We start from the raw sequence: 25,207 nt of genomic DNA, 5'->3' as shown, positions 1-25,207 counted from the left end.
AACTTTTACCCAACCCGAAATATTTCACAACCTAACCTTCTACTTTTGAGTTCGGTTGGATTGTTAAAAAAAAAATTTAATTAATTAATTAATTCTTATTTATCCACCGTTCATAAATATGGATTAGAATCTTAAATAAAATATATTAAAAATTCACAGACAAACTCAAATCAATTTATAAGAATTCAAAAAAATAGATTCTGATAACACATGAGAATTGCAACATCCTAACATAGTGCAACATTGATATAGAACCAAAGACAACTAAATAGCAGGACTTCCTCAGCAATTGATAACTCTAAACCTAAATACAATCATAGATGTTAAAATTAAAAAACAATAAAAAATAATTAATTTAAAGAAATTATAAGTAACGAAAAATATATATATATTATAAAAATATTTTATTTATTACCCTTCCAACAATTATACAAGTCGCTTTAATGTATATTATAAGAATTTGGTTTGTTCAAGTAACTCAAAATTCAAATCGAATCTATTTCGGTTTCAGAAAATTAATCCAACCCAACTCTTATAATTCGAGTTAGGTTTGTTCTAGTTGTTCGATTCAATGTGGATCTCTACTTTTATTAACAATTTTGAAACACGAGAAAAGACTCATTGGAAGAACGTGTTTCAGTCACTAAGGTAGAATTTTAGAAGGTTGATAAACAATTTTAGTCAATAAAAAACTTCAAAAAGCCAACAATGATGTTTACATCCATGACGTTGAAAAATACATTGGATGTTCATCCCGATTCCCACGAAGGGCAAGAAAATTCAATTATCATTTTCCTAGGAACGACAAGGACAGAAAATTCTATCATTCCTAGGAATGAATGTCCATGTAATTCCTAGGAATCTGCTAAACATATTTATGGTTCCATATTCTCAAAACTTGTTCCTAAGTCTTCTCTATATGCCACATAACACAATAACTTTGGAGGGTTGTGCATTTTGACCTCCCAAACTTCGATAAAATACTTATATAGCTAATTTTACGTAGGTTTGAACCTTTCGTTTACGGAACAAATATAAAGTTGATTTGTCTACACCGGTTTTGTGTCTAGGTATCTAGTTGTATAGTTGATAGACCTGCAAATAAGGTTTGTGCACTACTGTAGTGATGCGCTCCATATGCCTCGATGTTTATGTTAATGCTTAAACTAAACTAGTGTCCAGCTTAGTTACGGTAGTATTGCTTCATTAGTGAACGAGTCCCTTTTGTTTCCTTGATGTCTTATTGCCAAAGTCATAATTGACATGGTAGAATAAATCGAAGGACGGAGTAATGTGTCCCTTATCTCGATTGGTACCGGGTTCAATAGTTCACTTAGATTCAACTCTTTGATTTAGTCTTGTCCGAGGCTGCATCGGAGGTTAAGTCAGCCTAGTTGCAACTGTTCGTGCAAGAATCAAACAAAGCATCAATATTAGAGCACGATTTAGTCGAACCTTTCTTTGAAACCTAAAATGCCTGCAAAATAAGCCCAACCAATTAGTGCCCATGCCTTTTTGCAAAAATATTTAATTCTTAGTTAAATTCCAAAATCAAAAATAAAATTTTACTTCATTTTTTTAAATATTTTTAATAAGTAATAAAAAAAATACGGTTGAAAATATATAACTTTATTTTTAAAAACGGAAAATTAAATTAAAAATAATTATCAAACACCCTTAGAATATTCAAAAGAAAATCAATGAATTTTAAAATTTGATCTTGTAATATCCTTATTAAATTAGGTAAGGTTGATGTAATTTTTGACGTCATATTCTGAGCTGTACGCAAAAGTCAATGACTTTTGATAGGTGGAACGTGGAAGATAAGAAAACCAGTTAATATTTATACATTTATTATATTTATTTACTAAGAGAACATAAAATTTATTTAGTGCAAGTACATTCCCAGTTAGACAAACACCGGGTTGACAGTCATTCTTTACATGTATATGATGTGATTCTCGTAACGTCGTGTTCTAATAGTGTCAAGGTCACTCCTTATATGTATATGCTATAATTATTATAGTATGTAGTGTCGTGTCCTAATATTGTAAGGTCACTGTATACATAAATATAAATATATATATATATATATATATATATATATATATATATATGATAGGATTATTGTAGGATTGTGTCATTGTGGTTGCAAGGTCTCTCCTCCATGTATATAATATGTGATTCTTTTAGAGTCGTGCTATAAATAATATAAATTACATAAGATGGTATGCTCCACTATGTTTGAGATTATATAAGAGTGTAATAGAATTAAGCTTGGAGGAGCTATCATTGTGTACTCAAATATGGAGATAAGTTCATACGAGCTAGAGAATCCAAATATTGAGATATACTCTTTGATATAAACTTAAATATTAAAATGAGCTCGCTATGACTAGACAAGCTCGAATGAGCTAAACTATATGAAACAATAGCAATAGCTATTCAAGTAGAAATAAATTACTATTATAATAGTCAACTTAGTTCATAACTTATGGAATATTTTTACATTTATTCGGATTGAATAATCATGGAACGTGTATTGCATGGGTTGAGAAATGTGGGAAGAACCATCTGAATTTTGATTGATTAACATGAAATGAGAAACAAAGGGTCAAACAACTAAATGCGACTTGTGTTGTTGTTCCTTGAAAGGCGGCTGCTCTCCTGCACTCTTGGATCTGTACGTATACCGATTGGCCCAGAAGAGATACTGCAAGAAATTCAGCCCACTCAGTATGCACATCAGCCAATAAAACCTCTCCAAATGATAATGATTTAAGCTTCTCCCATACAGCCATGGCGTCAGCCGACAAGCCTTCGTCACCCCATTGATTACGCTCACCAACACGGAGCTAAAATAATACCCCATAGCCAACGACGCCCACGACAGCGCAGTGGCCAGAGATCGCATACTCATTGGCGCCTCTGTGAAGAAAAACTCCATCATCCCTGCCAGCGAGAACAAATCCGCAGACCCCAAGAACAAGTACTGCAAAGCCACCCAAAGGAAAGAGATCGGCAGAGGCTCCGAAGAATCCAACATGTGGGTTCTCAAGGCCACGTTTTTTCTCTTCATTTCCACCAATGCAGCCACCGCCATTGCCACTATGGACAGAACCAGCCCTGTTCCAATTCTCTGCAAGTGGGTTATCCCCATTTCGGATTTGGTCAATTTTCTTGCTATTGGGACAATGGCGTGGTTGTAAGTTGGGGCGAGGATCATGATGAAGATGACTGGAAAAACAGGGAGGGAAGCAGGGGGGACTTTTAGGGAGCCGAGTTTGGTGTTCATGGTGGCTGCTTGTTGCACTGAGAATGTGGAGAGCTGAGCGAGGCAGCAGTTGAGCATTATGGTGGAGGCAAAAATGGGGAAGATTTTTAGCACTACCTTGGCTTCTTCTACCTGTTTGAGTGTGCATTTTAGTTCTGGATGGTTGGGGTTTTTCATTGCTGCTCTGTTGAGGAACTCCAAGTTTTGCGTTGGAATTGGAGTAATTGGGGTCTGCTCATCAACGTCTCTGACACTGTCTGAAGAGACTGAACTTGTGGATATGCTTATCACAACGTTGTTAGAGCTCTTTGCCTTCCTACTGATGAACGCAGCTGAAGCTAAAACCTGTTGGAAAAAGAAGTCAAACAATTCATAGCCCTTTCAAACCCATTTGAAGTAATTAGCTAGAGGAGGTTAAGTACCTTAAAAATGGTTGTGATTGGGCTTCCTGCAGGAGTTTTGATTCTGTAAGTAGGCGAACCAAGCAAGAAAATGGGGATGGAAACCACTATTGTAAGAGTAGAGATTCCAAAACCCCACTGCCAGCCTTTGTTATCTTCCATCCAAACCACCAAAGTAACAGCAATTAAAGCTCCACATGAAAGGCAGAAGATGAAGTAATTGAAGAAAGCAGATCTTTTGTTTCTTCCTACAAAAGTGGTCTCATCGAACTGCTCAGCGCCATGAGGAGGAAGCGAGCCTTTGATCCCTCCAACTCCAAGCGCCACCAAGTAAAGCCCTGAAAATAACATCACCGCTTTCCCACCTCCAACTTTATGGCATGGACTCCCCAGTTGATTTGAAACGCAAGTTGGTGGCTTCAGATATGGTACATGAGCTTGGAGTGTGAGAATCAGCAGACCCTGCACGCCACATGTTTATACCACCTTCAACACATCATATTATACAGTTTTCTTTCCCAAAATGGAAATCCGCCCATTAACAAGACAAAAAAAACTGTACAGAACCGGATGTGGGACCAAAAGCACGTGAATGATTCACATATTTTCCTGTTCTCTTATGCCGTTTTGGATCCGTCGCTGAAATCTCAACCATTCGTGGAAAATGCTCCACTAATAAACTCTAGAATTTACGATATGGCTCACTGAAATACCAACTCAAAATCTTAAACTTACGGTGAATCAAATCTTTTGTTCATATTCTGTAACGCCCACTCATCAACAATTCGATTCACATGTTTTACTTGTCAGGTATAAAAATGTTTAACTGGTTTTTATGTCAGTAGTAACTTCTGTGAATTGAGCTGTCGATGAGCGGGTGTTACATATTCTTTGGACAGATGGGCATGCAGACGAAGCTTTGTTATGAAACAATATATTCAACGACCCATGTGCAATCATATTGTAAGAAACTCACCAAGGATTCTATTACAGCACTTAATAAGAAGATAGAATAAGTGGTGAAGAAAGCATCAGCGAGAAAGCCACCAAGAAGAGCAAGGAGGAAAGCTGTGCCCATAAAATTGGTGACGATGTTGGCAGAACCGGAGGGAGAATAGTGCATGAACTTGGACAGATACAGAACAAGATTACTTGCATTGGCCAGGAATGCTAGATTCTCCAATACTTCAACAGCTGGTGTAATGCAGTTCATAAGATCAAATCAGCCACAATTAATGAGGACAATAAGAAGAAGAAAAAGTAGTCATTAGCAACTTCATTTTCCATTTAAATGTATTTTTTGACACTTTCATGAAAGTACAAAACTTTCTCATAAGAATCAAAAGTAATCTGCTTATATACTGACCCAATACAAAGGAGGCAGCCAGCATGCCTCCATGGCGTCCTTTTACAGCAGGTCTCTTCCTCCAATCGACATAGTCTTCTTCCCAAATGTTCAGCTCTGGAGTTTCTTCCTAGAAAATGAAGGATAAAGGGAGTTGAGTTATGGATAAAACAAAGCAAAATGCGTACAACTTGAAGGAAATTAAATTAAACTGTGATCCCACCACATGTTTTTGAGCTTCTGATGGAGTCACAGTAATGGAAGACATTCTTTTTTCTTCAATTGGAAGGTACGGAAATGGACAGCTTTAGCTCTCAAATTTTAATGAACAGTTGATCCAGAACTCTCTATTCGAATTGGTTGTAAAGTAAAATGGGGTGGCTGTATTTATAGATTCACAACACGATGGTCCATCCAGAAAAGAAAAATCTAGACTCTTTCGAAAATGACAACTCCTTTCTTTCTTCCCCTGCCTTTTCACCACAAATCTACAAACCTAGTGGTGCCAAATATCATATCAAAGATAAGAGGAAATGCTCATCGCCATCGGATTCTCTCTGCAGTTTGATGGTTCAACTTTTACAGTAGGGAGTAAAGATTAGTTAATGTAGACATACGACTGCCATTAATTCAGTTGAAATTGAAAAGCTATACATCACCGTCAGAACTGAAAGGGAAGTAACAATTCTGCCCATTTGGTAGGCCAAATTAGGTGATCACTTGCTTCTACTCCATACAAACCAGTGGTAGAATCAGCCATTCTCATTTATAATCCTTAAAACGAAATTCAAAAACATCTCACATCAATATGAAAAGTACGTTATTGGTATAGAAGCTATTAGAATAAGAATAGTGAATAGACACGTTGGAAAAGGAATAGGAATATGATGAGTAAGAGATAGATAATGTTCAGGTGTTTGAGAAAAAAATGGGAGAGGTTATTAGGGGCAACTAACCCTCTACCTACTTGGAATCGAATACTTTTATGGTTTTGGTTTGAGTTTCATCCCAAAGATCTTATACGAATGAGATGATTATCCTCACTTATAATACATTCGTTCATTTGTATTGACTATCGAGCACATCACTTTTAACCAGGTCAATTCTTCTTCATTGGAACATAAAATCATTCTTCCACAAATCCTCTATATATTTAGTTTTGATTTGAGTTTCGTCCCAAAGATCTTATAACAATGAAGATGATTATCCTCACTTATATACATTCATTCATCTATGTTGGCACATCACTTTTAACACTCAAAGATTCTACCAATATGACTAAAGATTAAAAAACATATGCTACTATATGACTTGTGGTTAGGCAAAATAACCCTCCACACACATTTTCAATGGTATGATATTAACCACTTTAAACGTAAGCACTTACTTTAGTTTTTGTCTCCTTTCAAAGATAGCAGTAGATATAATATCCTGATCTTTCACCATTCCACCAACGTTGGTCATGTCCCTAATTCCATAAAAAAGATTAAGATGAGAACGAGGGAACAATGGGGATTGATTAGTGATGCAAATTGAATTGGAGGACCTACCTTTTTTTCGGGTGTAGAGGGCACAGCACCCGCACCCCGGGGTCGGCAGTGGAAAAGGGCAAAAACCCACTTCAGAATATCTTCAAACACAAAAAGGGCAAAGAGGCGGGGCCCATCATTTTGCCGTCTTGTATCGGACTTCAATCCTTATCGATGGTTACTTTTCCTAAATGGTTGGGTCTTCAGATGGGGGTGGAAATGAGAGTATAAGGATCCTTGCCTTTGATGGTTGCTGGTGTTTGCCGGGGGGCGTAGGTCATCTTTCTGAGGACAGGACACACAAACAATGGACATTGTTGGCCCTCACGAACGTGGAATTTAATGTCTCGCACGCAACTCCATACTCAGTGGCCAATAATCTGCAGACCCAGAGGGAAATGGACCCCAACCTCAAGTTCTGGTACCTGTGAGTTTGTACGTGAAGATTCAATCAGCAGCAGATAAAAGGGCGGTGCACTTACCATCCCCAATCCCATTCCGCCATTCCCATGCAAATGCAACTTGGTAAGCCTTTCTTAATCCATATGGGTCGGTCGCACTCGTCCAAGTTTCAAAGCTTAGTGCTTCGCCTTATCTGATCGTCTTTTACTCACATGGGCCTCTATGTTTATTGCATATCAAGAACAAAGTGAGTTGGGTTTACTATTTTAACTCATTATTGCTCTAATGAAAATGCTACCAATACTTATTATTTTATTTAAATAATCAATAAATTTAATAAATTATTTTTAGTTGGACTTTAATTTTATAAAAATATGTTAAATATAACTTTCTTTTTTAATAGTATGTTGGAGTGAAAACCATTTTTAAAATTTATTGAAATCACGAAATAAATTCCAAAAAAGTTTAGGATCAATTTTGTGGAGTAACTTTTTTTTTCTTCCGCTTTGAAAGTATAAATCAATACTATCACGAAAGAGATGGTCTCATATTTTATCATATTAATTTCTATTTTAACTTTTCAGGATTCATTCTCGAGAGAACTCCATTTTAAAAATTTCGCTCTCGCTGGGGCCCGCCATGCCAAAAAGATATTTCGCTCAAGTAAAGGATTCTAACCAATTAAAAGGCTTTCTTTAAGGAACTCGTCAAAATAGCCTCATTATTTCAAGAGAAGGGATGTCTCCTCACAAAGGAAGTCAGTCATAGTGACTAGGTCCAAGCGACTATCTCTTGGACGAAATGCTTAAGGTATACCCAAAAACACATCCACAAATGCTTAGTTCGGCAAATGCACCCATGATGACTAGGATGTATATCTCATAAACCCTAAATTGCTTGTTCTTAGTGAATTCTTACCTCTTAAAAAGCAAACGCTCACCGATATGAGCCTGTTAAGGAGTAGTTTACATACTCTTATTCTTTCTAAATCGATGTTCAAATTTTCGTACCTGACTTAAAAAATCTGTGTTTCGTAAAAACGTAAGGAGATGCAAGACTTTGTGCAGAGAACCCAAAATCAGAGGGAAGAGTCATGAATGTACTACTGAAACTTACATGTTCTTGAAGTCCTCCCCAACAAGAACGTTGGTTGAAAATCATTTGACCCAAACTTTGTGTTCAGATTCTTAACACAAAGTGAATACAATATGCAGGCAGCAGCTGTTTCTTAACATGTTGCACAAACTGTGAACAAGACCTCAAACCTCAAATTAACTTACGGTCACGAATAATCCGAGTGAGACTCGGAGTAATCACTCGGGTAGGGCGACATCACCTCTCGCTCTAGCAGCTGCAGAACTTGGATCATTGTAGGCCGCATAGCCGGGTTGCCATTGGTGCACCTTGCTGCTATTTCAAGAATCACTTCTACAGTTTCCACATCTGCATTCTTGCACCTATTATCCACTATGTTCTCCAATTGGTCTTCTCCCCGGAGTGTGTTCAACTAATAGCCATGATCATATTCAATTCAATGCGTTGTTTAAACATGGTAAAAAAACATGCAAGAACTTGAGCTGTGTAGAGACTATTTAGCTTACCCAACCAACAACATTTAAGCCCCTTTTTGAGAAAAATGGATCACTGGGCCTCTTCCCTGTTACAAGCTCCAGCAACAGAACTCCAAAGCTATAAACATCAGACTTCTCAGTTCCTATCCCACTTTGCAAGTATTCTGCTCAAGAAAGTATTAAACACTACTGAGCTTAATGTTCTGAATCTAAGTTGAATCATTATTGTAGCTAATATCAAAAGGATGTAAGGGGAATTGGACCTGGAGACAAATAACCAAATGTGCCAGCAACAACAGTTGTGACATGGGAATCCCCATCAACCGAAAGCTTTGCGAGACCAAAGTCGGATACATGCGCCTCTAAGTTCTCGTCGAGAAGAATGTTGCTGGATTTTATGTTGCAGTGCACAATCTTTGGACAGCAATCATGGTGCAAGTATGCCAGTCCTCGAGCGGAGCCGAGCGCTATGTTTAACCGGGCACTCCAATCCAAAGACCTTTCGGGTCCATATTCTGTAAATAATGAAAACACAAGTATGAAGAGTTGCATACTCTTAAGATATTACAACTTCATAATTATGTTACTTCCTAATATTTCCATTTAGAACTTCAAAACTGGTGATATTGTCTATGAAAAATGGTACCATGTAAGAAATCATCCAAGCTACCAGCTGCGAGATAGTCATATATAAGAAGCTTTGAAGAAGGGAGCCTGCAATAACCACGCAATGTCACTAAATTTATGTGTTTAATGCTTCCCAAGATCTCCAATTCTCTTTCAATTACTTGATCTGAACCATCTTGACTCCTATCAATTTTCTTTACAGCAAATGCTTCACGATCATTCATGACCATCCGATACACGGTGCCGAGCCCTCCTGAGCCAACAATATTTGTTTCTTTAAGGGCCTCCAGCTTTTCTATGATCTCACACGTCGGGTACGGTAGATCACCATGGAATGTAATGAGCTTTGCACCTACATTGAATTGTGAAGGTGGTCAATTGCAACATGTGTTTGAAGAGGAATTCACCATAGGAATGTAACTCACTTGATTCGCGAGTATTTTGCTTCTTAACTTCCAAGTAACTCTTTGCAGTTCTTTCTTTCTTGGATACCAAACGAGTCCACATGAGTACAAGAAGTATGACCAACACGAACCCTGCTGTCGATATTGCACCAATCAACAGTCCTTTGATGTAATGAGAGGATCGTTTCACAGGAACTATAAAACAAAAGGCAGAATCAGTCATTTAGTCAATCTATCGAAGCAAACATGGTCAAGTGCTGAACAATAACGTCATTAAGGTGTAAAGAGATTGCCTGCAGCTTGATCACTTCCAGCATGTGGTAAAACAGCAGGAAACCCCAGTGAGGTTCGACACGGCTTGTTCACTTGCCGACCACAAAGATCTTGATTACCAAAGAACCTGGCACATCAAGGGATGAAACCATCTCAAGATAAAAGAAGATTTGAAGTTGAAACTAACAAAGAAATGACATGTTTCTCTTGATGTTGGCATCATCATGAAACTACCAACTTGCAATGGGACAGTCATAGTTCTAAATTCTACCCAGGATCATACCCAGGCCCGGGCCATGATAGTTTACAAGAACTTACGAGTTATTCCCAAAGGTGCTTAGAACTCCAATATCTGGGATTTCTCCAAAGAAAAAGTTGGTAGACAAATTCCTAATATAAGTTATAACTTGTAAGAAACACAACAAAGGATATAATATCTTCAGTAATGTGAATTACAGGCATGAAAAGTCAACAAAAATGTAGCTATAATGCTTACAACTTACAGATTGCGTAAGTTTGTGAGACGACCAATTGATGATGGTATACTGCCCTTAAGGGAATTGCTTGATAAATCACTACAATTAACCAGTGATAAGAACTGAGTGCCAGAGTTGTAATTGACATCATAAAAAGATGTTAACTAAGACACCACAGAGCCACAGAATCATCCAAGAAAGTGGGAGAAAGAACAAGACTCACAGTATGGTGAGGTAAGAAAGGTTTCCAATATTTGATGGAATCCCACCTTGGAGATAGTTAGCCCTCAGGTAGCTGAAGCAAAATGATGTATAATATCATGAATATCATCAATAATACTTGCAGCAAGCACATAAACAGAACAATAGGCAATTATTACTCACATGGCTCTAAGTTCAGAACAATTGGCAAGTTCATTGGGAATATATCCATGCAATCCGTTCTGGTGGAGAGCCCTTATTTCACATAAGAAAGCACAGAATCAAGTAATTAACATAGTAGAGAAAGAAGGTGGTTGTAGAGATGCTTACAGTCTCTGCAATCTACTAAGTTTACCAATGCTAGGAGATATAATCCCTGCTAGTTGCATGAACGGTAGATTACTGGAAAACCCACAAACAAACATGGCAAAAGATTTCAAAACGAATGTTCAAAAGATGGGTATCAAGAAAATGAAGTTAAATGGGTGTGAACTGTGAAGTAACATACATTGAGCTAACACGAGAGTCCTGGGGATGGCAAGAAATGCCAGTCCATTTGCAGGGAGATTCATCCGAAGGGCTCCAATTAGCGAGGACGTTCTTGGTGTCATTCAAAGTAGTTTTGATTTCCAACAATGTCAAACCTGAGACACAAACAAAGTGAATCCACACCCAAAAGAACAAATCAACAGAAATGCAAGAAACGTAGGGTTTACCATCTTCAGTGAGCGAAAATGAGCAGTGGCTGAAAAGGGTTGCTGCTAAAATCGCGGAGAAGGCCCAGATGGAAAGACCCATTTCGGATTGATACTTTCAAACCCCTTGAAGAAATCGAATCTAGGGATTAGGAATCTGTTGCTGTAGAAGAGAGTCACCGGAGCTCATTCATCTCAGGGAAAGAATCCGTTTCAAAAAATGGTTGAGAAGAAGGATTGAAAGCGAATAAGGTGAGAGGGTTTTATGTTCTGACAATATAGATGAGGAAGGAGGACAGATTTTTGAATGGGCATGGGGAATCGTGCAAAATGCAGTAGCCGTTTGTCGTAAGCTCAAATTCAAAAAAAAAAGTCTTTGAGATTCAAAATTCATATTTAATGGTGATATCTCTCCACTGCTCCATAATCATTGGTAACCTTTTTTAGCAAACCCAGTTTTTCGTTTCAAATTTTCGCATCAATTTAAATTATCTTTTATCCAAGAAAAATGAAATTCATAATTTAAAAAAATGATAAAGGATAAGAAAATAAACACAATTTGAACATTTTTGTCCTTTAGCTCGAGGTTCAGCCCAGCCCAACTCTTCCTCCCAAAAGCCTTCTGGTCTTAGTCCCTGCGCCCCAATTTTCCATATAATCATATTATAAACAAATATTAACGCATCTAATTTAAACAAACAAATTAATCTATTCAGTAACTTAAGTATATTGTCCTAAATTTGAAGGTTATAGATATTTTATTATATTTTTGAACCTAAGGAGTTATTGGCAGATATTGTCTGTTTTAGCTCGTTGCGTATCACCTTCAATTTCATGGGTTTAAAACGCTTCTATTAAAGAGAGGTTTTGACACCCTTGTAAGAAATGTTTCATTCCCCTCTTCAATCGATCGATGTGAGATTACATAGCTTTCTCCATATTATTATCTCATTTTGATGTCCAGCTATTCCAACAGTTAGCATAATAAATTTGTTTTCCAATTACGTGACAGCAACGTTTTCCTAAGGTGTGGGGGAGGATGACTTAGATATTTGTTCAAACAGAGATTAGGACCCAAATGGAATATTAAAAAGAAAACTCCTTATACTAATGCAATAGTTTTGTGTCAGAACCAAAACAGTTGCCATAATTTACAGTGAGATGGAATTGATTGAGGGTTTTGTCACACTGTGTAAGCTTGCTGAATTGTGTCTATGTCCAGTCCTTTCATCCTCACCACTGATTCAACATGGCCTTTCAGGGTGTGGAGTTCCCTCAACCTGAAACAAACAGCCCAACAAGAAAACTCAGAAAGGAAGCACATTGATTGCACAAGCCAAGCACTTCCGTCCTAACAAGTATATTACCTTGCAATTTCAGCTCTCCTTTTGGCTTCTTCAGCCATCTGATTGAGCTCGGTGAAGTGATTTCGGTCGTGGAACTTCGCATCGGGTGCTTGCAATCCATGTAATGTTCTTTGTGCATGAGCCCATTGTAGCTCCCGTTGTTCCTTCCCGAAATCCTTTTGCCTCGTAAAGGCAATCTACATGCCAAGAAATGACTCGATCACGACACAGTTGATAGACAAATCTCAGTAACTCAGAGAGAGAGAAAGAGAGATACCCTTTGTTCAATAACAAGATCCCAAGCCCTCCCACTCAAAGCATATCGTATGATGAATTTTATGATATCAAGTGGGATGTAAAAGATAATGTTGTAAAGCCAGATAACACCAGCCCAACCCCATCCAATTCCTTCAATAGCAGCAAAGCTCCAGTTTGCATAAACCGCAATTAATGTAGCAATCTGTCCATGAGGAAGAATCCCCGGATCAGTACAACACAGAACCTTGAGATAGAATGATATAAAAACCTGTACTGAAGTTTAATGGCAGTCCACTGACCAGCTGCGCAACCAGAAAAGCTGCAACCAATAATAACCCAGGGCGTTCCACATATGACCAACCTCGCGAACGTGTAACAAATATGAGAGCCTGACTTATAGTGCTAACTTGCAGATACACTGCTGAGGCAAGTTTCCTAATGTCATCGTGAGCAGTTTTCTCGAGAGTTGCTACCCCAAACACTCGCTGAAAAATGAGCCAATCAGCTGAGCAGTCTAATAAAAATAACCGACAAGAAAACACTACTTTTTGACAGCCAATAGAACTAAGAGATCATGAACAGATGCAACCGTCTTACTGGAAAGAAGTCTGTTTTATAGGCTGCCCAAAAGAAGATCACAGTCATCATTGCCAAGTAGCCACCAAGTATAATGCCAGTGGTAAAAATTTCACCCATCTTCCAGCTATCAGGCAACGGAGATGGTCTCACTCTATCCTTCGATATCGTCATTATTGTACCTATTATGACAGTTTCAACAATTAATAAAAATAATCTTCTAAGTTGCTAAAGAAATAAGAACTTCAAACATTGCTCTGCAACAAGTCAATTACCTTTTAAGAAATTTGTATTTTAACCAGAAGCGGCAACAATTAATATTTATAGCCTTGAATGAAATTGATAATTTCACAATTCTTAACAAGAAGTAAAGTTGATTGGCAACTTGCAGTGTTTATTGCCTAAATATAAGTGTAGACTCGCTCAGTGGCAAGTTCTATCGTGTATATACTGCTAATGGCAATAAATTTTAGATAAAAAAAATAGTAGAAGTACAAACCATCATTGAGAATGGCAATGATGAGCACCATAAAAGGTGGGAAGTCAAATTTCCATACAAGAGCCAGCAACATGAAACCAAGCTGTGGACAACCAACATAAAAGATGAAAACAATTTAAGATCATGATATCAAATAATACTTAGAATGAATGAATGAATTAATTAACAAAAAGAATATAGAGATGCCAGGAATTTGCATCTAAAACAACCACCATTTACTTACCACTATACGAATAGTGATTGAAACTGCATATATCTGCACATACAGAAATTCAGTAAGTATATCATCACAATACAACAAATACTTGTAAAATTTGTGGAAGTGTCGTTCGAAGAAGTAAAGTTTGAGCAATATCAATAATACTTTTCGAAGCGAGAATGGAGCACACCAAACCATGAGATATGAAATTATCTGCTTACAGTGTAATTTTTCATCCTCTGAAAGATTGCTCGGCTGGTCAAAACAGCACTAATGATAACACTCAGACCAGGCTCTGTGAGGACTATGTCTGAAGCACTACGAGCAGCATCAGTAGCATCGGCGACAGCTATGCCTATGTCAGCTTTTTTAAGGGCTGGAGCATCATTTACTCCATCCCCAGTCATCCCACAGATATGTTTCCTCGCCTGCAGGCGCTTTACAATCTCATATTTGTGCTCTGGATCAAACAGGTATCAATCAATAAGAGCATTCGACTTAAACAACTCTATATCCTAGAAAAGAAGGAAAACTCACTGAGAGATAGAAAAATATACCAGGAAAAACACCAGCAAAGCCATCAGCTTTTTCTATCAGTTCATCAACCGGTAAAGCAGCAATTGACTCGTCCTTGTTTTGGCCCAATAAAGCAGATGAGGGATACATGTTGGTTCCCATCCCTAATCGTCGTCCGGTTTCCTTTCCTATGGCCAACTGGTCACCTGAAAAGCAAAGAGGGTCAAAGCAGTGGCAGAAGGTCAGAATCATTATATTGAGTACTTTCTTTACACTAACAGAAAATAGGTACCAGTAATCATCTTCACATTCACTCCAAGATTTAACGCCCTCCTTATTGTCTCTGCACTGTCATGCCTTGGTGGGTCGAAAAGTGGCAGAAGGCCAATAAACTGCCATGGAGCTCCAGCACTTTCCCTTCTACCATCTGGAACTTCCTGTGTATAAATGACAACAAAACCGGCAAAAAAAATATGAAAAAAATAATAATATTAATTACAAGGAACATTCATCGATTGAGATACTACATTATTTTGTTGATCACAATAATAAAGTAAAACGTAGAAATGCATTACCTGGTATGCCACAGCAAGCGAGCGTAAACCTCGTTCTGCAAACTTGTCAATCACAGCATGAACTTTGCGCTCAATATCCAACCTATTGTATGCAAGGTTCAGAATCTAGGGTCATAACAGACAAACAGTATTGTGAGTGAGTCTAATCACTTTTTTCATTTCAGGAGGAAAAACACATCAATACAACCTAAAATGGCACTACCTGCTCTGGTGCACCTTTGCTGACTTTATGCATTTTACCCTCACGATCTAAGTAAGTCAATGCAGTCCGCTTATCAGTAGGGTTAAATGGAAGGAAGTGTACTTCTTGAATACCAGCACGAGCCTTTTAGAAAGAATAAAAATAGATGAACATATTGAACTCAGTAGTTAAATATAATATGAATTCCTGCAACAAAACATGTACAAGTCGGTGAAACCTCTTTTGGGTCAGCAAGCATCCCAACAATGGCAGTATCAATAGCATCTTGGTTCTCTGTTCTTGACGCCCGGGCTGCCATTAGAACCACAGTATCCACATCCACTCCTTTAACAAAAACCTAACATTTACAAGTCAGATATTCCATTTAATAAGAGTATCTTAATGCTAGTAGGTTATGCAAGTAAATAAGCTGAACAAAGCTACATTTCCTTACTGACCTCAACAAGATTTTTGTCAACAGTGAGCTTGTTTAATGTCAGTGTTCCAGTCTTGTCACTGCAAAGCACATCCATACCTGCCATCTCTTCAATGGCAGTCATCCTCTTTGTGATAGCACCCTACAAGTAATTATTACAATATCTGAATCATTCTTTTCTGTTGAAATGCACTCGACAGATTATCTTGGAATCCTAGCAAACCTGCTGAGATAACCTATGAGAGCCAATAGCCATTGTCACAGAGAGGACTGTGGGCATGGCAATTGGAATTCCTCCAATCAGAAGCACAAGAAGATTGTCAATTCCAGGACGATATTCCCGATCTTGAATTGGGTACATGACAATAATTTCTGTAATCATCCCCACAGCAATTGAACATATGCAGAAGTTCCCTATTGCAGTTAAGACCTGCATGACAGGGAAAGGGAAAAGGAAAATTGGGGTTGGTTTGGGTGTACTTTAAAAAAATTCTCAAAATACATTTTAAAATATAATACAAATCGTGTTATACTGTATAAAAAAAATACTGGTCAGTTCCCTGTTGTTTATGTTCTCAATCCTACCAAATAAGCTTTCAACATAAAAAGATAATGAGACTGCGTTGAATTTTTGTTCTAAAGATGACTTCTCATCATACGCTCATTCAATAATAAAAAAATCGGTGTAGAATATAATTTACCAAAAGCCTTCTTACCTTTTGGAAGTGACCCACTTGATTGGTGGTGTCAACAAGGTGAGCAGCCTTGCCAAAGAAAGTATGAACACCAGTGGCAATAACAACCGCTTCAATCTCGCCTTGTTTGCAAGTAGAACCAGAGTATATGCCATCGCCAGGACCTTTTGTAACAGGAAGAGATTCACCTGTAAGAGCAGACTGCAAAATTCGAAGCAGAATTCAGAAAACTTCAGAGCTTTTTTGGGAAAATAATAACATAATGAAAGAAGTATATACATTAACTCAGCAAACATGATCTCACCTGATCAATTTTCAATGGATCTCCCTCAAGAAGACGAGCATCAGCTGGAATAATGTCCCCAAGTTTGATGCTTATAATATCACCAGGAACTAAAACCGCAGCATCTTGCTCACTCCACCTTCCATCCCGAAGAATCTTTTACCAACATACATCATAAAGAACAAAATAAAATCGGACATATATCACCTTGTCTAAAGAGGAGGAGAAAAAGTAGAAGCAATTACTTGCAGATATAATTCTACTATCACTCAAGTGTAGTACCTTGGCTTGGGGAGCTAAACTAGCCATTAGTGCAGCTGCAGCGTTTCCGGCATTGTTTTCCTCAATAAAACTAATTGTTGAGTTGATAAGCAACAGTGCGATAATACCAACAAAATCTTGCCAGTCAGGAGGCTTTCCCTGCGCAAAAATGCTTTATGTGATCTTTATACAGAAACGACTTAAGGTAATATTCAACAATTTACCCAAAATCTACCAAGATGAGATTTACTGAGAGAAATAACAATATGAACCAAAGAGCTGAGCACTTACTCCACCATTTGCGAGTGCAATGGCCATAATAGCAGCAGCTTCCATTACCCATGAGAGGGGATTCCACATAAACCCCAAAAATTTCAAGAATTTACTTTCCTGGAAAATTTTCAGAAGCAAAACAAGATTAGCACTTTAGTTACTACATAACAAGATAGTTAACATTACAGGTGAAACATTGATTACCTTCTTCTCCTCAAGCTTGTTGAGACCAAAAATAACAAGCCGTGCCTCAGCAGCCGCTGTGGTAAGACCCTCTTTGCCGCATCTCAAATTATCAAAAACCTCCTCAATGGGTATATTTTCCTGCATTCACATGTTTTTGAAACTGAGCACAAGGGAACTACTCCCACATAGTAACAAGCAAAGGCAAATAATTTGTTCAGATCTATTACCAAGTCCACAGTTTCCTTCAATACAGCTTCCAAAACCTCAGGCTTCTCGCCCTTTTCATCCATTTTCCTTTGAAGATTAAACGTTTACTGCAGAATCTCTAATATACTCTGCCCACAAAACATAAAATGATCACCAAAAACTTCAACGAAAAATGAGGAGCCCACACCACCTTCCCAGAATCACAAGTTTCCAGTAGTCACAGAGCAACTACATATACGTTTAGAGTAGCAATAAGTCAGTAAGTTAAAAATTAAAATAATAATAAAGCCCCCATTAAATACCATTTGATGAATAATTCAAAACTTCAAACCTTTGCCAGCATTTTAGAGAGAAAAAAATGCCTTTACAGGTCCATTCTGTTTTTTGTTTTGTTTTGTTTTGTTTTTCTTTTTTCTTTTTCTATTCAAGTGGTATTTTAATTTTTTTATAAAAAATTATTAAAATTATTAGAATTGAGAAAATTAAAACCAGCTTTTCGGAAGGCATAATTGAATTCACTTTAGTTTCTACATGAATATGAACTAGTTAAAATTAACGGTAGATCAATTTGTTTTGGCCAATTTAAATATATAAATAATATATTCTAACCGATTTATTTTTAAATTTTAGTTCGACGAGAGGTTTTGCAAAAAAAAAAAAAAAAACGTTACCGACTTAACCAGTTACCCTTGCTCATTTCTGGATTAAAATTTAATTTGAAATTTTATAACAAAACTGTTGAACACAACTCACTGTGGGAAACACTCGCTCTCTTTATTAAGACCAATCGAGAAGAGAATACAAGACACTCTGTAGAATACTTCTGCTTTTTATTGTTTTTAGATTTCTTGGATGAATAACCTAGGTAGGGTGGGGGTATTTATACTAAGAGTAAACAATCTATATTTAACCAATCTAAATCTAGACCTAACCGATTTGAATCTAGACCTAACAAATTGAATCTTTCTCCTAAAATATCTACATCTCTTTCTCCTAAAATCTCTACTAAAATAAATATACTGGGCTCGTACAATTAGGCTTGACTCTATTGGGCTAGTACAATTATTGGGCTTGACTCTATTGGGCTAGTGATGATATTTCAACACTCCCCCTCAGCACTAGTCCTCATTCGCTGCATCATGTTGAGCTGACAGCGAAAGCTCTCATGTTTGCTAGTATTCAACCCTTTTGTAAACAAGTCTGCCACTTGGTCATCTGTCTTGATCTGCTGCATCTCAATTTCTTCCTTTAGGACCTTCTCTCTAATGAAATGGTAGTGCACCTCCACATGCTTTGTTCTAGCATGAAACACTGGATTTTCTGCAAGGCGAATCGCAGATTGGTTGTCGCAAAGAAGTGATATTGGATAGTCAATTTTCTGGTGCAAATCTTCCATCAAGAGTTTTAGCCATGTACTTTCCTGGGCTGCTCCAGCCGCTGCTCTATACTCTGCTTCTGTAGTTGATAATGATACTGTTGGTTGTCTCTTGCTACACCAAGAAATTGTTCCCGAACCAAACTTGAACACATACCCAGTGGTTGACCTCCGAGTATCGTGGTCTCCTGCATAGTCAGCATCACAGTATCCAACTAGCTTGCAGTCTTTGCTTCTTTTGTACAAAAGACCATAGTCGATTGTACCTTTGATATATCTCAAGATCCGTCGAGCTGCATCCAGATGAGGCTTCTTTGGACTTTGCATGTATCGACTCATAACCCCAACTGCATACGAGATATCAGGTCGAGTTAAAGTTAGGTAGATAAGACTACCTACTAGTTGTCGGTACGTTGTTTCATCGTTCAACTCTTTGCCTTCATGTGCACAAATCTTGGCATTTATCTCCATCGGTGTTGAAACTTGCTTGCACTCTAACATGTTGAACTTCTGAAGCATGTCTCTGGTATACTTTTGTTGGCAGAGAAACAGTCCTTCATCTGTGCGATCAACTTCTAGGCCTAAGAAGTGTTTAAGCTCTCCTAGCTCTTTCATCTGAAAGCGTATTGATAAATTTTCTCTTGTTTGATAAATTTCTCTTTCATCGTCCCCGGTGATAATCAAATCGTCCACGTAGACCAACACAATTGTCAAATTTCCTTCTCTTTCTTTGATGAATAGGCTTGAGTCTGCATGCGCAACTGAATAACCACTTTGGGTAAGAAATTCAGCAATCTTACCATACCAAGCTCTCGGTGCTTGTTTCAGTCCATAAAGAGCTTTTCTAAGCTTGCATACATAATTAGGATTAGCTGCACTCTCAAATCCCTTTGGTTGGTTCATATAAATCTCCCTGTCTAGCTCTCCGTGCAAGAAGGCATTCTTCACATCCATTTGCCACAGTTTCCAATCTTTACTTGCTGCGAGTGCTAGCAGAACTCGTACGGTAGTAATCTTTGCCACTGGACTGAATGTTTCATCATAATCTAGTCCATATTGTTGAGAAAATCCTCGAGCCACGAGTCGAGCCTTGTATCTCTCGATTGATCCATCCGGTCGACGCTTTATTTTATAGACCCACTTGCAAGAGACGGGTTTGATATCTCCTAGTCTTGGCACTAGTTCCCAAGTTTGATTATGCTCCAAGGCTATAATTTCTTCCTCCATCGCTTTCTGCCAAACCGAGTTTTGTGATGCTTCTTCATATGTCTCTGGTTCGTAAACTCTATCTTCTACAATAGCTGCATTTGCATACTTAGGATTTGGCCTTCGGATTCTATTTGATCGCCTAAGTTGTTGATGTGTTGTTTCATTTTTATCAGATTCGCTTGATTGAGTCACCTCCTGCTTGTCAATATCAATGTCGCTTGGATTTTCAGATGCATCGAAATTTGATTGAATTTGTGTAGTTTGCTCCCCCAGCTTCTGTTGTAGAATTTCTTCAATGTTTGAATCTGATAAGACTTTCTTCTCCGAGGACCACCATGTAGATGCTTCATCAAAAACTACATCTCTTGATGTATAGTATTTTCCACTTGTTGGATCACAGCACCTCCATCCTTTTCTTTGATTGTCGTATCCAACAAATACACACTTGACTGCTTTCTTGTCAAACTTGCTACGTAGATGGTCAGGCACAAATACATAGCAAACACAGCCAAATACTCGGAAGTAACTAATTGTAGGTTTCATATCCCATAGTATCTCAAATGGTGAGACGAACCCTAGCTTTGGTTGAGGAAGCTTGTTGATCACATGGGCAGCAGTTCGCATAGCTTCAGCCCAAAATCTTCCTGGAACGTTCTTTGCGTGTAACATGCTTCGACAGGTTTCTGCAAGGTGTCGATTCTTTCTTTCTGCTACACCATTTTGTTGTGGCGTGTTGGCACATGTAAATTGACGTCGTATCCCACACTCGTGTAAATATTGATCGAACTCATCTGACGTGTATTCTCCGCCATTGTCTGAACGTAGACAACGAATCTTCGCTCCTACTTCTCCTTCGACCATCATCTTGAATTCTTGAAACTTTGAGAACGTGTCAGACTTTTCTTTCATAAAGAAAATCCACACATATCTTGAGTAGTCGTCAATAAATGTCACCATATACCGCATTCCGCTGATCGATGCTTGTTTGACTGGGCCGAACAAATCAGAGTGAACTAACTCTAATGGTTTCTTTGCTTTGAAACTTGACTCTTTGTATGGTAATTGATGAGCTTTACCATACTGACATCCAGCGCAGACAACATCTGTTTTGACTTCCAGTTGTGGTAGACCTTTGAGCATAGATTTCTCCATAATCAGCTTCAACTTATGGTAGCTAATATGTCCCAATCTTGCATGCCATAGATCTGTCGTCTCATTCTTTCGGGTCTTGTCAACATAGGCAGACTCTGCAGATAGAACGTAGACAGACTCCACTCTTCGTCCTTCTATCGTCGGCTTTCCTATTATCTTAACATCTTGATAAACTTTTACATCTTCTGGCCCAAACAAGACATAGCTTCCTGATGTTGTTAGTTGTGACACTGACAACAAGTTCTTCTTTATACCCGGTACATGATAAACATTATGTAGCGACACTGTATCAGACTTATTGCCAGGCATGATTGTCGTATTGCCGATTTGAGCAATTGATAACTGTGTGTTATTTGCTGTACGTACCATACGACTTCCTTTGTACTCTTTCTTGTCTTGCAATTTTCTCTGATCGCCAGTCATGTGATTTGAACATCCTGAATCAACGATCCAGTCATTCTCATAGTTGATATGGTCTTCCATTGTCGCCATGAGTGCTAGCTCGTCTTCTTCTATGGGACATAGTACCTCTGCATCCCATTCATCTTCTATCTTCTTTTTGGATATTGCCACATTGTTTTCAATGGTCTTTTTCCTGGACCAACAATCTCTAGACATATGGCCCTTTTTCCCGCAGTTATAGCAAATACCACCAAATCTCGTTCTTTGAAAACTCTTGTTGTCGTTCTTCTGAGCTCTCTCAGGTTGTGCAATCCCTTGGTGGCTTCTTCTTTTGTCACCATTGTATCCACGTCTGGTAGACGGCCTATTATTGCTCTGACTTTCACTCGTGTAGAGTGCTTCTTCACCCTTCAACGTGAAGCCTCCCATTTGTTTAGCCATGGCTTCTTGGCTGGCTAACAAATTTTCGAACTCTACCAGTGATGGTTGAGTGGGCCATCCTTGTACAGCAGCAATGAAGCTTCGATATTCTGGTCGCAATCCGTGGATTATAATCCTCTTCATTCGAGATTCTACAATGGCGGACTTTGGGTCTAGTTCAGTAATCTCCCGACAGATCGATTTGACCTTGTGGAAGTACTGAGCAATCGTCATATCACGTTGTGAAATTGACAACAACTCATTCTCCAGAAGTTGTAGTCTCGTATCATTCTTCTTTGAGAACAACATCACGAATGTGTCCCATGCTTCTTTCGGTGTCTTGTCATCCCAAATATGTTCTAACATCTCTTCTCCGATGGTGGTCTTCAAGGCAAACATTGCTTTGCCTGCTTTGATTCTCCATTTGCGCAAGGCGTCGTTAGAATCCTCCTCTGGCGGCGTAGTTTCACACCCGCCAACGATCTCCCAAAGATCCTGTCCTTGTAAATAGGACATCATGCATGTTGCCCACGTGTTGTAGTTGTTGTTGTTGAGTTTCTTAATTCCTCCAACGATTTGGAAATCACTCATCGTGTTGGCCATACCTCAGTAATACCAAACAAGTTCTTTTGACACAAGACTTGCAGAGTCACAGACTTCTCACGACACAAAAGAAACTCACTCACCACTAATCTCAAGAAATCGTTTCTGATGTGGAAGATCAGGCAGAGCTGCAACCACAGAGCATACTAAGGATTCCAAGAGATCAGATAACCTACACTAACCTCGCTCTGATACCAAATGTTGAACACAACTCACTGTGGGAAACACTCGCTCTCTTTATTAAGACCAATCGAGAAGAGAATACAAGACACTCTGTAGAATACTTCTGCTTTTTATTGTTTTTAGATTTCTTGGATGAATAACCTAGGTAGGGTGGGGGTATTTATACTAAGAGTAAACAATCTATATTTAACCAATCTAAATCTAGACCTAACCGATTTGAATCTAGACCTAACAAATTGAATCTTTCTCCTAAAATATCTACATCTCTTTCTCCTAAAATCTCTACTAAAATAAATATACTGGGCTCGTACAATTAGGCTTGACTCTATTGGGCTAGTACAATTATTGGGCTTGACTCTATTGGGCTAGTGATGATATTTCAACAAACAAAACAATTTAAAGGAATAAGGCAAATAACAATAAAACACGAAAAGAAGATGATCTTTACGGAATGAAACTCAGGACTAATAACATTGGAGAGTTGAAGCCCTAGACAAGAAATCGAAAAGGAAGAAATTACCCAGCGCTGCTATGAGCGACTCAAATACCAATCCCAATGCCAATGCCAATGCCAATGCCAGAGATTGATCCGCAGTAGCGTTAGTGAGAAAGACAGAGCTATCTTCGATTCCGTCTGGTATCACCGGTCGAACACTCTGGTCTGGTCTTTTTCAAAATTCAATCGCAGGAACTCCACGTAATCTCTCACCGAAAATGATGAACAGTCGAATCAGGCACTGAGCATCTGTTGAATGAGAGTTTCAGTAAAGTAAAGGCGCGCGACTGGGAGTTCTTTTGCTGGTTGTGGCTGTTCGGTTTACAGAGAGTTGGAATGGAAGAGAATGGAGAAGACGAGGGGAGAGACAGAGAGGGTTGAAGGAGGTAGAGAGTTGTGATAGTGAGGCAGGAAGAGAACCAATCAATGCATTGCTATGAAATTAATTAAGCAATTAAAGATAAAAATAAAAAATAATAAAATTAAAATTAAAATTTTCACATTTATCATTACTATGCAACTACCTATTTTAGATTAAATACTCATTAAATTTTATAATACCATAGCCAATGCTTAACCATATAATCACTCCAATTAACCAAAATATATATTAAATATAATCTTTATCCAGTAGATGAATCATGGGAAAACCCAAAATTCTTCTAGATAAGGGCAATATACAATACTGTTAGTGGTGGACTTAGTCAATTACAGTTTCGGCCCACATAAACAATATCACTAGTGGTGGACTTGAACGGTTATAATTTAATAAATAATGAACCAATGACCATCTAAAAAAATTGACAAATTCTGGCTCATGCTTATTTGGTGGGTTGGTAATTCATATCGTACAAATTCGACAACTATAAGCAAATGGGGTCATCAAAGATGCATGCCATTGCCCACAAAATAAACTCTACAATGCTTTCTGCACGGTTTGAGAAACATCAAATTTGGTGCACCAACTTAGAAAGTTAAAATATATTGAAGTGTATGTTATTTATTATAATGTAGCTTTAGATATTATTTTATTTTGTTTTGGAAGAAAAAAAATATATTTTTTTGGTAGTGAAGTTTCATAGTTATTTATTTTTCGCATTTAAAATGTCTGTTTAAATAATAAAACGTAGATAAAAATAATTATATTGAATAAATGTATAATATTACTATAGATAAATGTAAAATAATTACATTGATAATTTTTTTACATTCAAAATTATTTGAAGTATTAAAATCAAATTGTTTTTAAAGGGGCAAAATTAAATATTAATTTTGAATTATCAAATAAATGTTGATTACTCTCAAAATTTGGACTTTTATATTTAATAAATTAGACATGTATGATGATATTAAATTATAATATTTTGTATGTTAATTAATTGGAAATATAAAGGTTAAGGACAAAATTAATTCCCCTTAATTGGTTTAATCTGCACATGCAAGTTAACAGTAAAAACAAAATAATTGGGAAATGTTATTATAATTAAAAACAACTTTATTTCAAAAAAATAAAAATTATGATTAATTCAAGGATTAATGAGGAGGCATGAGTCACGTGTTGGTATTTGATTTGGCGTTTGGAAACGCTCGGTCGGAAAACGGTAAAAAAGAGAGGAATAAAAACAGGTGAGTTTCACGTGACGGTGTTCGGTAACACAATAAAACACGTAGATTCCGT

General features: G+C 37.7%; 3 protein-coding genes across 5 annotated transcripts; all 3 read right to left on the bottom strand.

Annotated features, from left to right (window-relative positions):
* Positions 1-2,453: 2,453 nt before the first annotated feature.
* On the bottom strand, positions 2,454-7,210 carry LOC111470954 (protein NRT1/ PTR FAMILY 4.6-like). Of its 3 annotated transcripts, none has more exons than XM_023116627.1 (7): positions 6,571-7,210; positions 6,408-6,488; positions 5,247-5,794; positions 5,042-5,150; positions 4,652-4,869; positions 3,697-4,137; positions 2,454-3,619 (listed from the first exon to the last, which is right to left on the bottom strand). In XM_023116627.1, exons 3-7 carry the CDS (start codon positions 5,286-5,288, stop codon positions 2,615-2,617), a joined length of 1,815 nt encoding a protein of 604 aa, XP_022972395.1. In that variant the 5' UTR covers positions 5,289-5,794; positions 6,408-6,488; positions 6,571-7,210; the 3' UTR covers positions 2,454-2,614. The 3 variants fall into 3 exon arrangements, with proteins under 3 accessions (XP_022972395.1, XP_022972387.1, XP_022972402.1); XM_023116619.1 differs by having other exon boundaries at positions 5,244-5,794; positions 6,571-7,209; XM_023116634.1 differs by lacking the exon at positions 5,247-5,794.
* An 803-nt stretch (positions 7,211-8,013) lies between these two features.
* On the bottom strand, positions 8,014-11,585 carry LOC111470977 (LRR receptor-like serine/threonine-protein kinase FEI 1). Its single transcript, XM_023116645.1, has 13 exons — positions 11,220-11,585; positions 11,012-11,147; positions 10,834-10,905; positions 10,687-10,758; positions 10,526-10,597; positions 10,330-10,401; positions 10,145-10,216; positions 9,847-9,953; positions 9,575-9,748; positions 9,169-9,501; positions 8,786-9,037; positions 8,553-8,686; positions 8,014-8,458 (listed from the first exon to the last, which is right to left on the bottom strand). The coding sequence occupies exons 1-13, from the start codon at positions 11,299-11,301 to the stop codon at positions 8,234-8,236; spliced, it is 1,803 nt and encodes a 600-aa protein (XP_022972413.1). The 5' UTR covers positions 11,302-11,585; the 3' UTR covers positions 8,014-8,233.
* A 680-nt stretch (positions 11,586-12,265) lies between these two features.
* On the bottom strand, positions 12,266-23,934 carry LOC111470854 (ATPase 11, plasma membrane-type-like). The gene is made up of 22 exons (XM_023116506.1): positions 23,554-23,934; positions 17,710-17,817; positions 17,501-17,620; positions 17,315-17,413; positions 17,045-17,182; positions 16,784-16,918; positions 16,501-16,680; positions 16,008-16,214; positions 15,807-15,926; positions 15,587-15,706; positions 15,370-15,492; positions 15,168-15,272; positions 14,885-15,029; positions 14,634-14,798; positions 14,298-14,536; positions 14,101-14,133; positions 13,878-13,959; positions 13,400-13,560; positions 13,102-13,287; positions 12,822-13,004; positions 12,566-12,741; positions 12,266-12,478 (listed from the first exon to the last, which is right to left on the bottom strand). Exons 2-22 carry the CDS (start codon positions 17,770-17,772, stop codon positions 12,382-12,384), a joined length of 2,877 nt encoding a protein of 958 aa, XP_022972274.1. The 5' UTR covers positions 17,773-17,817; positions 23,554-23,934; the 3' UTR covers positions 12,266-12,381.
* Between the last annotated feature and the right edge of the window lie 1,273 nt (positions 23,935-25,207).

Source organism: Cucurbita maxima, unplaced genomic scaffold, assembly GCF_002738345.1.
Source record: "Cucurbita maxima cultivar Rimu unplaced genomic scaffold, Cmax_1.0 Cma_Scf00002, whole genome shotgun sequence".
Lineage (NCBI taxonomy): Eukaryota > Viridiplantae > Streptophyta > Magnoliopsida > Cucurbitales > Cucurbitaceae > Cucurbita > Cucurbita maxima.
Note: the sequence above shows the minus strand (reverse complement) of the source record. Positions and strands in the feature narration are given on the sequence as shown.

Excerpts from the sequence above, each read along its gene's own strand:
- LOC111470977 (XM_023116645.1), bottom strand. The coding sequence starts at position 11,301 with ATGGGTCTTTCCATCTGGGCCTTCTCCGCGATTTTAGCAGCAACCCTT. Across the intron at positions 11,148-11,219 it reads ATTTTCGCTCACTGAAGATG|GTTTGACATTGTTGGAAATC; the intron begins GTAAACCCTACG and ends TTTGTGTCTCAG. Across the intron at positions 8,459-8,552 it reads GCTTAAATGTTGTTGGTTGG|TTGAACACACTCCGGGGAGA; the intron begins GTAAGCTAAATA and ends CATGGCTATTAG.
- LOC111470954 (XM_023116619.1), bottom strand. The coding sequence starts at position 5,288 with ATGTCTTCCATTACTGTGACTCCATCAGAAGCTCAAAAACATGTG. Across the intron at positions 4,870-5,041 it reads GGCTGCCTCCTTTGTATTGG|CTGTTGAAGTATTGGAGAAT; the intron begins GTCAGTATATAA and ends GCATTACACCAG. Across the intron at positions 4,138-4,651 it reads GTGCTGTAATAGAATCCTTG|GGTCTGCTGATTCTCACACT; the intron begins GTGAGTTTCTTA and ends TGTGGCGTGCAG.
- LOC111470854 (XM_023116506.1), bottom strand. The coding sequence starts at position 17,772 with ATGGATGAAAAGGGCGAGAAGCCTGAGGTTTTGGAAGCTGTATTGAAG. Across the intron at positions 16,681-16,783 it reads ATCCATTGAAAATTGATCAG|TCTGCTCTTACAGGTGAATC; the intron begins GTGAGATCATGT and ends CGAATTTTGCAG. Across the intron at positions 15,493-15,586 it reads TGCTTGCTGACCCAAAAGAG|GCTCGTGCTGGTATTCAAGA; the intron begins GTTTCACCGACT and ends TCTTTCTAAAAG.